This window comes from Elephantulus edwardii, unplaced genomic scaffold, assembly GCF_000299155.1.
Source record: "Elephantulus edwardii isolate Elephantulus edwardi_28Jun2011 unplaced genomic scaffold, EleEdw1.0 scaffold00316, whole genome shotgun sequence".
Taxonomy (NCBI): domain Eukaryota; kingdom Metazoa; phylum Chordata; class Mammalia; order Macroscelidea; family Macroscelididae; genus Elephantulus; species Elephantulus edwardii.
Genome location: NW_006400066.1, coordinates 2,401,805 through 2,413,853, shown reverse-complemented (window position 1 = coordinate 2,413,853; position 12,049 = coordinate 2,401,805). Strand labels below are relative to the sequence as shown.

Here is a 12,049-nt window from a genome sequence, read left to right as displayed (position 1 = left end):
ACCAAAATGGATGTCAGAAGAAACTCTGAAGATTGCACTGGAGCGTAGAGAAGCCAAAGCATAAGGAAGAATTCAAGACACTAAAGAGCTGAACAGAAGATTCCAAAAGGCAGCTCGGAATGACAAAGCAAAATATTACAATGAAATGTGCGAGGAGCTAGAGTTGGAAAATCAAAAGGGCAGAAGAACTCATTCAGCATTTCTTTATTTTAAATTTTTTTTTTTAATTTTATTACTTTTTTGTGTGTGTGAGTGTACCGTCAAATCAGATCTGACTGGTACAGGAGTAGATTGTCCCTCCTTCCCTGGCAGAGCATCTGGTGGATTCAAACCATGCACCTCTGGGATTGTAGTTGCTATTTCTTGCCACTAGGCCACCAGAGCTCCCCTTCCAAATGTTAGTCCTGTTTTACAACAGTGGCACTATGCAGTATCTGTCCTTTTGTGACTGAGGTATTTTACTCAGTATAATGTCCTCCAGGGTCACCCATTTTGTATATTTCATGAGTTCCTTGTTTTTCAATGCAGCGTAGTATTCCATTGTGTGAAAATACCAGAGCTTCTCTATCCATTCATTTGCTGATGGGCACTTAGGTTGTTTCCAACCCTTTGCTACTATGAACAAAGCCACGATAAACATGGGTGTGCACATATCTGCTTGGGTGGCGGTTATAGTTTATTTGGGATATATTTGCAGTAGTGGAATTGCTGGGTCAAATGGTATTTCTATTTCCAACTTTTTGAGAAAGTGCCATATTGCCTTCCATAGTGGTCGCACCATTTTACATTCCTACCAACAGTGAATAAGGGTTCCAGTTTCTCCATAACCTCACCAGCATTTGTTGTTTTCAATTTTTAGAAGGATTTTCAAGTCTCTACATCTGTTGTATAACTTAATGAATTGCGGTCTCTATTACATCAAGTTTGTTCAAATTTTAACATTTTTTTCCTAATGTTTATTATTAAACACTGAGAACACTTTTTAAAATTCTGTCAGATTGTGGATTGGTCAATTCTCATCCTAATTTTGTCAACTTTTTGAGACTGTTTTGGGAACTAAAGATGAAATCTTTCATATATTTTGATGGATATCCTTCCTTTATCTCTATGCAGTGACTGTCTTTTGTTAAAGCTTTTTGCCTTTAAAGAGTCATCTGATATCAATACAACTGTGGTGTATCTTTTATCCTTTTAGTTCCTCTGTATCTTTTATAGCTGTTGTTTCTTTTAAATAACATATATATATATTTAGATGGAATATATGTTTATATGTATTTATAATATATATTTATAACTCTCTATATATTAATTTATAACTATATATATAACTATAACTATATATATATAAATAAATATATATATATAAATATATTTGCATGACAACATGTCCAGAATAAGAGCTGCATAGTAAAGTGGACTGGGGGGGATGGTGGAGAAATTGTACAACAATGGGGAAAAAAATAAAAATTGAACTATAAAATGATAATCAATGTAAATAGATTTTTCCAATTCACAAAAATTAGTATTATATTTTGGGGAAAAGGCCTGGTGAGCTACTTCCAAAAACCAGCCAATGAAAACTCTGGTCACAGTGGTCCAATCTCTTTGTGCATAAGGGCATCCTGAGTTGGAGCCAACTGAATGGAGTCTAACAACATCTTAGCTTGAGGGTTTCTTGACTGTGCTAATAGTATGAATCCTTGTATGACAGCAGACTTTTGGTTATCATTTCTTAGAGAAAACTTTTTTCATTTCTATCTAGAACCAAGCAGAAATATATTAGCTTCCTCAATTGCTTGTGCCAGTCAGCATATTTTATTTTTCCTCCAAGTCTACCCTTCTTCGATGGATAATGTGGTACCTCAAGATCTCAGCTTCATTCAGGGGAAAATTTGTTATGGCTGTATGCAGTTCTTAGGCCTGACCTTCATCCTTCTGTGGCTTCTGTAAAGCTCAAGTTCCTGCTTCCAGGAACTGGGAATCAACTGTGCTGTTTCCCAACTATAAGCTACCAGAAGATAAGTTCATATGATTGCTAGTTTATTTTTAGTTCCTTATTCTATTCCAAACCCTTTATATTCTTGTGATTTCTAAAATGATTTCATTTTAGCACCTCAGGGTAAATAATAGGATGAAACCAAACCACATTGTGCCACAAGTCAGGTACAATAACTTCTGTGTTCATGACTCAGGGGCTCCATTCTACTCCACTTCTTCTTTTGAAAAAATGAACATTATGTATTGGTTGTATTTTAAACTTGCCTTGTTTCTGATTTACATGCTTCCATATTATCAGGACAGAGATTCCAAAGCCTTGTTAGCTCCTCACTATAAAACAAAGAAATAAGGAAATAAATATTACAGCTATTATCATCATATACCTTTAAACTAGACAGAAAAACAATATAAACAATGAATTTAGGGTGGTGATGGCATGAATTTTCTTTTTCTCCTTTATAATTTTTGGTATTCAATTATTAAAAATATTCAAGCTCTTTCAGAGGCAAAGAACAGTAAACTAGAAAGTGAGAGGACTCAAGATTCATGGCACTTTGCTCCTACACACAAGTGGGTTAGATCACCTTAAACAGTAGATTCTGTTGTCCATGGCACAGAAAAAAGACAAAACACGGAGCCACGAATGTAGGATACAGGGGACAAAAATTAAGATTTGTAACTAGATGCATGAAACCACAAAACACACAACACACACTGTCAAGGTATAGTCTGCTTTAGATACCTATGTGTGTATGAGACACAAATTCTTAAATATGTCTGGATGAGAAAAACTAGAAGGGTCATAATTATAGTAACAATGTCAAATTATCAAAATAACCAGTTACATAAGCCACCAAATTAACCTACTTTCCCATCAGAATTTTTTTGTTGGGTCCTTTCCCCAGGAAGTCCTCTGGTGCTGCTCTCTTCCGTACAACGCGTGTAGGCTTGGAATCAGATGTTCTGTGGTAAACAAAATAAACTTATCTCATTTTTTTCAATTGTGATTTGAGTGAAAGTTTACAAAGCATACTAATTTATCATGCAGTTATTCATACTTTTTTTAAAAAAATAAAAGTGACAGAAAAAAGTTTATTAGGAAAAAGATATCTTAAAGATGGACCTCTCTCCCAGAAGCAGAGTTGTAAGACGTATACACATTTAGTTTTATCACATTTATCCCTTTATTGTACATTGCCTTTCCTGTCATCCTTTTTAATGTGTATATTTAACATATTATTATAACATTAATTAAATATTAATACAATTATAATTAAAACATACTGCCTTCTCCTTTCTTATAACACTGAATAACATCAATGCATCCAGAGGACAGTATGCTAAGGAAAATAAGTCAGTCACAAAACAATTATTGTGTTAAAGGCCATTAATATAAAAGCCTAAGGAAAAGTTTACACATAGAATTAATTCTGGATGGTTACCCAGGATGAGGAGGGAGGAAGACTTGAGTAAAAATTAATAAATAGAAAACACCTCGTATTTTACAGATAGATAGCAGATGGAAGAGTGATTCCTGTAAAACAAAATTTTGTTACTGTTTTCTCCATAAAGAGAGTAAGCAGCAGTCCTTGTGGCACAGTGGTTAAAATATTAGAAAAGCTAATGATCAAAACCTACCAACCTACCAGCCACTATGCGGGAGATAAAGATGAGTCTTGGAAACCCTAGATGGCAGTTTTGTTCTATCCTACAGGGCTGCTGTGTGTTGGAACTGATCATGGGTAAAGAAGAAAAGTTTCATATTGTGACAAAGCAGTCACTGAGTGTAAGATAAAATACTATACGAGGAGTGGATATGTATGATTTTTTCAAATATTAAAGACAGATCAGTTTACCAAGGTGTAGTGTGAAATTATGTCCTATTTTGAAATGCCTTCCTCATACTTCTTGTGATGACTATGCATTTACCTTTCTTTCACAAAACTGGGGCAACCTTCATTTTTCCATGAATTCCAGTTTTCTTCAGTGTTTAATATGTGCTGGGAGAAACAAACAAAAATGCCATTTGCATAACAAAAATACCTGAAATTCTACTTAGTGCTAATAAGAATATATAAATATAAAACACCTACCTCTACCATCTTTGAAAATCTTTCTCCATCGGGAGGGTTTTCAGATAGTAGCTGTGATTAGAAAGAATCATAAGCTTTCAACAACTTTCTGCATCATAGGAGTGGATTGTAGGCAGAGAACCAAGATGTGTCTGTGGTCTTGTACCTGAGCTTAACTTTCCTTATTTTCCTATTTGGGCTGAAACAAAGAAAATTCTAAATTTCCATTTTTTTCAATCATGTGTTGTCGCATGTTGAACTTACTTGGTAGACTGATTTTGTAGTATCTTCAATCCAAAGTGACTGCTCATCAGTTAAGACATAGTTTGAACTAGGAAAGAAACAATATAAAAGCAAGCTTGAGTTAGAGTGACACAAAGTCACTGAATTTTAAGGTTCACATAAAGCCTTAAGAAACACAAGGTAAAAAAAAAAATCCAAAAACCACAAGGTTAAGTGAGTCATATTGTAAATAGTGCCCAAAATTACCAAGACAACAACAGTCACATATGAGAGGATTATAAGATTCTTGGACTGCATCCTTAAGAGTGTTAGAGATGAAAAATGAAAGGGTGTAAGGGAGAACAGAACATTTAGTTAGTTAATCTCATTAGACACGGAACATTAAGTGTTTCCTAAAATATAATGTGATATTAATAGCCTGAGACAATTATCACCATATTCCTATATATCAAATATACAAATCCTAGACAGGGAAGGCTACAGTCCTTTAAATCTCCTTTAGCCTACAGTAAAAAAAAAACCAAACCACCAAAAACTCTAGTAAAGGCTACATGCAGAATGAAACAGTTAATAAAATCCCCAAACGAAATCTCTTACTATCAGGTGGATTCTGACCCATGGTGACCCACGAGTGACAACTGCTCCAGAGAGTGGAACTGCTCCACAGCAGCCATTAATTAAACTCGCCTGCACTAAGTACTTATATTAGCACTAGGTACTGAATATTAACAAGTCACTATCCACCAGAATTTGACCACTTCACATGCAGTTTTCATTTCATTCAGAACAGACAGATGGTCAAATTTAAAACTGGTTTAATGATTTGCCCAAGGCCATAATGACTGAACTCAAACCTAGGTCCCAGCTGAAAGTCTCTGACCTTTTCTAATATATTTTACCTAATTTACAAAATAAAATGTTTGAGTGCTTATAGCATGTTATAAAATTACAAGTCTAAAGAATTGAACTACAGGTAATGAGTGATAAAACTGGAATGTAAAACCAGCAGGTAGTAAAGCCATGTCTTTTATACAACTACCATGTCCAAGGGAGCTCTGGTGGCCTAGTGGCAAGAAGCTGCACTGCAATCCCAGAGTTAGGTGGTTCGAATCCACCAGATGCTCTGCTGGAGAAGGAGGGGCATTCTCCTCCTGTACCAGTCAGATCCGATTTGACGGTACACACAAAAAATAATAAAAATAAATTAAAAAAACAAAACAATAACAACAAAAAAAACCCAACCAACTACCATGTCCATAATGCCTCACGGCAATGCCATCTTCTTCACTACTGGGGAACAAGAGGATCCTGTGCTGTAGGTGGAGAGAGTCAGCAGTATGACCCTGACTAGGTGGTGTGATTACCAAATAGAAACTCAGCTGCACATCTATTAGTCCCCAGTTAGCAATGCCTGCTGCTAATTAAGTATTTAAAGAGATGTAGCCTTTTTCACCTATTGAACTCAACACGTAACATACAATAAGGAAGTCCTCACTGCTACTGTTACCAATCATTTACTACCCATAGTAACTTACCTTTTGAATTTGACCTGTCCCTTGAGATATTGGAATAAAATGAGATACTGCAACAGGATGTGTCGACGAAAGTTACTGTCACTCAGCTGTAAATCCATCAGCTACTCAAAAAACAAATACACACAGAGGGAAGACATATTAAAATCAGGGTGTTTTTTCCTGTACATATAGTTTGTGCTGCTACAGAAATGGATGATTCCAATTCAATTGAAAAAAAAAAACATTTGGTGAGAGCATATGCAAAGCACTGCTGCACGAACCCACAGTCTGAGCGGGAGAGGCATCAGGGCCATTTTTTTGACCATTTTATGCCATTAGAAATTTATGCAGGTAGATACCAGCATGCTATCTTAAGTATTGATTTCATGGAAAAAACATGGCAGAAATAAAGTCAGAGGAATATAGTCTTTACTTCTCTACATATAAAGAAAGAATGTCTAACCAGAAGTTCACCTGGAAAGAAACACCAGAGTATCGAGGGGTGGGACTCATTTTTGCAGCCTTACAAAGTGCTCTGCAATAGAACTGGTGCTCGGGAACAAATAGAAAGGATTATCCGTAAATATAAAGAATAATCTGAACTAGACTTCTTTTTAGAGGTTAAGAAAAACTGGAAAAACCCTTATTATTAAGGTATCTGAACTAAAGGGGACTAGATCGGAAGGTTATTTACAAGGATTTTGTTCCCCATCAACTCTGCCTTCTCTGCGACCTGTTGGAGTAACTTCCAGTGATGAGGCAAGTCTGAGGCTATATTAACCAACTCAAGCTGGTTCTGCCTTTGAGACCAAGCCTCTTGGGAAGCTGCCTTCTTGTAATGAATAATCAGCTAGATACCTGGGAGCCCTGGGGCTGGGTCCATGGCAATGTTCCAAGTGTCTTAGGCTGTGTTTCCTGAAATAAGAATATGCTTGATAACACAGCTTAACATTTTCTAGTAGTTTTTTCACTAGCAACTTTTTTGACACTGCTGGCTATGAAAACAAATTTCTAACATCTTTTAAATTCTCTTTGCCTGGGACTTTACTGAATCCACTGAGCTCTCTACTCCTTGACTTCAGCTCTAATGACCTTTGTAACTCCTCTACTTTGGCCATGGCTACCATTCAACAAGGTTATGCTTGGAAGGGTGGATGGTCAGCTCAGGAGCGGAATATCCTGATGAGATGGAGTTCCAACAGTAACTGTTGTAATGGGGGCAGCTGTGTTGGATATTGTGAAACTGGCTCAGGACAGGACCGCTGAGTTATAGAAGACTCATAGGACATAGTAACAATAATAACAAATAACCACCACTGCCACTCTTCCCCGAAGCTCTGATGGTCTACCAGTAAGGAGTTGCACTGCCAACCCAAAGGCATACAGTCAGAATCCAAGAGATGCTCCACAAGATGGACAATCTCCTCCCATGAAATTTACTCCCCCTGAAAACCCACTGGAGGGTCAGCTATGAGCCGGTTCTGACTCAATGGTACACAAAAACAACCCTTTCCTGGCTACCAACTAGATGCTGTTATCACTCAAAATTGCTCAAGCATTAAAATTTTTTATTCAAATCTTAATTCACTCAGAAAACTCAAATTCATTGCCCTCAAGTCAGAACTCACGCACCGCTGACCCTGCAGCAGGTTTTCAGGAGGCTACAAATTATATGGGAGGAGATTTTCGATCTTTCACTCCTGGAGTAGTAGGTGGATTCCAACTGCCTGAGATATAAGCTCCCTATCAACAGTGACACCAGAGCTCCCTTAATTAAGTAAAAATTCAAAATTTTAATTTCTCTCTTACTACAACCTCCTACACTTCTACAGCTGTTACTCAGTTCCTAATAACACACTGAATATCTGGACTTCTTGAGATCACAAGCCTCTCAAACATGTAACTTCTGGCTTATTAGTCCAATGCTGTCAATACTATAATCCTTTTTAGTCTATATAAGCAAATGATTTCATAAAAGGACAAGTAGTCAATATTTTAGGCTTTGTGGGTCAAGAGCAAAACCAATGCTCTTATGTAGGTACAAAGAACCATTTATACATATAAGGACTGTCTTTTAAGTCACAGGTCGTAAAAGCAAAAACAAATAGACTTAAAACAAGGGAAGATTTGGTTTGACTTGTGGGCCATCACTTCCACCATTTTACTGCCGGTTTCCTCATCCCATACTCAAGTCAAATCTACCAGGCAAAACTCCAACACTGGCTCAGTTACTGTTCACCTTTCCCACACCAGCACACAGAGCCTCCAGTCTATGCTGCAGGTGGAGTAACTTAGATAAACAGCAATTTACACAACTCTACAGATGGAACCACCGTGATAACGAAATGATCTTTCCTGACTCTAAACAATGGTCTATTTTCAAGGATATTCTCACTTCCCTATGGCAGCTATGTCAGACTTCCTCCCTCTAAGTACATAATGACCTCTTCCTTCACTGAGGAAGACATTAATTACACTGGAAGTATTTTAATTTCTTGGTCCCAAAACATCCTACCAGCTGGATCTATCCTTGGTTTGTTCATTTCTTTGTCACATTGGAGGGCAACCTTTCCATTGAGATAGCTTCATCAGTTAACTCACCCTTTCTTCAAACTCTTCTTGCCAAGTTCATTCCCATGAGCACTAACTATCCTCTGAGGAAATCCACATCTTCATCTTATCTTCCCTGTATCACTCAAGTGTCTTTAAAGGCTCGGCTATATTAAATTTCTGGTTCAACCCTCAATTTGATACAGTTCAGCTTTCTTGTTCACCAATCCAATGAAAGTCTTCCTGTCATGATCATTACTGATTTCCTTTTTGTTAGGTTCAGCGAACATTCTTTTTATGGTGCACACCTTACCAGATGCTTCCATGAGGTCACTTTTCTAGTTTTCTCCAATTTCACCAGCTACTCTTTAGTCATCTTCTCTCCTCCCTATGTATTTCTCTTGTAACAGTTGGCTTTTTTCTCAAAATTTGGCCTGATGTTTTCTCCTTTTACACACTTTCTTCACTGGATGATCTCCACTATATTTCTAATCTGTATTTCATTCCTAAACTCTTGATCTGTACACTTAACTAGATAGTACACATCTCTATTAGAATGCTTAACTGAAATGTAATAGTTTTCTTCACAAAAATGTTTTCCAGTGTTTGATAATTCATCAAGAGGTACCACCTTTCATTCACCCAACCATTTGCCTAAGCAATTCTAGGAAAGCTACCTGGACATGGTTGTTAGGTGCTATCAAGTCATGTATGATTCACAGTGACCCTAGCAGCAGACTTGAACCCTATCCTATCCTGTTCCATCCTTTTAATCTCTGGCACATTTGAACTCATTGCTACAGTCACTGTGTTAATCCACTTGGCTGAGGGTCCACTTTTCCAAGCATATTGTCTACCTCCAAGGAATAGCCTGTACTAGCAACATGTCCAAAGTATGTGAGATAAAGCTTCACTATCTTTGTCTCCAAGGAACACTTTGAACAACAAACAATAGAAACAAACTTAGAGTTGGAGTAAGTGGAAAAACAGAGAAGCAGGAGATACAAAGATTCAAGGAGGAGAATGGCTCAAAGAAGTTCAAGTAATTCAGTATGTATGCAGTGTAGACAAAAATTAGGCCTGAAGAAATGAGGTCATTTAAAGTGGCGGGTTCTTTACTAAATCCTCATCAACTTGGGCCATTTATAATTTTTTATAGTGAATGACAATTTTTCTTATATAAAAACAATGGGGTGAAGTCTCTCACAGGGAGGAGTGATAGGGAATGGCAAAGGACACACTGACAAAGGAGATTAATCAGAACTGGCTTTGACAAGCACTGTGGCAATGGGACAATTAAAGCAGACTTTCAAGGGGGGAAAAAAAGAGGAACGAACTGGGCGGGAGGTTAGAGAAAAATAATGCAACAATGAATGAATGGAAACCCAAAATCTCTGTAAATGTTCATTAAAATTAATAAAATTTAATAAAAAAAAGAATGGGAATCTCATGCAAAAAACAAAACAAAACAATGGATTGAAAAGCTAAAAAAGATGGGGAAGGACTACCCTACTGTGATTAATGAAGCTAAAGGCTTCATTTATACTTAAGGAAGAAGGTCTGGAGATTTTACTTTGCAAAGGTGATTTTTTTTTAGTGGCAAAGGTGATTTTTTTAGTGACAGAGCTGAGACTAAAACAACACACTCAAATATATTCTTGATGCTAATACTGTATTTTCTAATTCTACTTTCCTTTGGTTATCTTAAAAATTGTACCAGTTACATCATATAATAGGTAGGACACGTTGAACAAAGGGTCTTTGTTGCACATGTGGGCCTAGCCTAAAATGGGCTCATGCTTTTTAAACACCGTTATGTGTCTTTTTAAAAATCAACTGTACATTTAAAGACTATTTCTGTCCAAATCATCCATTTCTGTCTCTTTAACATAAAATACTTAAAATTATCTACTCTATTCAAATTATTGCCTGTGAGCTGGAACGGACTCACAGCTACCAAGATGACTGTCCAGTGAGTTTTCAGGTATTGTAAATCGTATAGGAGGACATTATTCATCTTTCTCCCATGGAGCAAATGGTAGATTTGAACCTCCTGTCTTTGTGTTGGTAGTACAATTCCTTACTTACTAAATCATTCTCAGAGCACTCTTAATTAAAATTTTATTTGTCCTCATTAACAAAGAAGCGAAGATAAAATTGAGTTATAAACGATTACATATTTAAAATGTTCCCCTCAACATGTACATTTAACACAATTACATACATATTACATCTCACTGAGCAATTTTACTTGTTCCATGTGCTTACAAGAGAGTATTACAAAATGCTGCTGTTCCCTCCACATCCTCCTTACCCCTACTCTCTTCCTTCCCTCAATTATGGTAACCACATGTTTGGTGTTTATAACTCTTAATGCATATTTTTAATGCTATTACTCCTTAAGAAGGCATCTGTAAATAATAGACAAATGTATTTTTGTGCTTTCAAACTTAATATAGTTTGTATTATTTTGAAATGCACCAAGTGAACAAATGCAGATCTGCTTCTGGGAATGGCATATATAAAGACCTAGTTTGCTTTTTTTCATTTTCAAATATCTGAAAATTTCCACTGATGATATAATTATCTACATTTTGACTGCTGTCTCTTTAATAGTTACTAATTAGTTTGCTATTTCTATGTGAATCCAGTTGTAGAATTAAAATTTTCTCCAGAAATACTTAATTTTTAAAAAATTTAGCAAAATTTGTTCAGATTATATAAGCTCACACTTATAGAAACTTTGTTTTCAAGTATGTCCACTGTGACTGGTAATATTGTCTTCTGACACTATTAAATTTTCTTTTTCTGCTCAGGTCTACTTTTGATTTCAATTTTTTTTCCCAAGGGAACAGGATTTGTTTTGCTGATGCACATTAGCTCATTTCTTTGTTCTAAGTAATTTGTTATTACACTTTTATGACTTAGTCTATTCTTTTTCTAGATTCTGAAGCTGAATGTTATTTAATACACTTTTTCTTCATGAATTGTTCAAAGCTATATTTTCACTTTTCTTTTTTTTATATTTTTACTTTTCATTGCACTTTATGTATCACCTACATATCTGGCATATTTACAACACATAACAAATCTTTATAACAAATTTGGAAATTTCATGATGGTATCTTCTTTAATTCTTGAAAAATGCAGTTTTATTTCCACGTTATTTATCTTTTAAAAAACTACTCTTGTTGTCTTCAAATTTAATCATGCTGCAGCTATACAGTATGTTCTGTACATGAAGTTCTTAAAACTGTAGATATTTCCTTTATGATCTAGTACAGAGCCAAATTTTCTGTTTCATGTATACTTAAGAATTATTTCCTCTATAAGCTGTGTACAGGACTCCATACAAATACTTAAATAACTTTTATTATTAAAATCTTTGATATATTCACTAGTTTTTGGTCTGCATGGCTCATTGTTTTTGGCAGAACCACTTAAAAATTTTCTACTTTGAACTGTGGATACAAGTTGTTGCTTAATGTATTTGAAGCATATAGTGTTCAGTATATATAATTTAACAATTTACTATTGTGACTCACTGTCCACTTTTATTTACTTATGCTTTTTATCTTAAATTTTATTTTCTGTTACTACTTAGCTTTCTTTTCATTAGTATCCCTTATGTATCTCCTTTCATCCTAACAATCTGACCTTGTATGTATAGTT

At 35.7% G+C, this 12,049-nt stretch overlaps 1 protein-coding gene across 1 annotated transcript in view; it reads right to left on the bottom strand.

The window, feature by feature from the left end:
* Positions 1-12,049, bottom strand: part of THOC1 (THO complex 1) — a 71,526-nt gene that overhangs the window by 11,695 nt on the left and 47,782 nt on the right. The window contains exons 12-17 of the mRNA XM_006901289.1: positions 5,849-5,949; positions 4,335-4,401; positions 4,092-4,142; positions 3,928-3,998; positions 2,866-2,961; positions 2,263-2,328 (exon numbers count right to left, since the gene is read on the bottom strand). Of these exons, the coding sequence (XP_006901351.1) occupies positions 2,263-2,328; positions 2,866-2,961; positions 3,928-3,998; positions 4,092-4,142; positions 4,335-4,401; positions 5,849-5,949 (452 nt within the window). The remainder of the gene's footprint in view (positions 1-2,262; positions 2,329-2,865; positions 2,962-3,927; positions 3,999-4,091; positions 4,143-4,334; positions 4,402-5,848; positions 5,950-12,049) is intronic.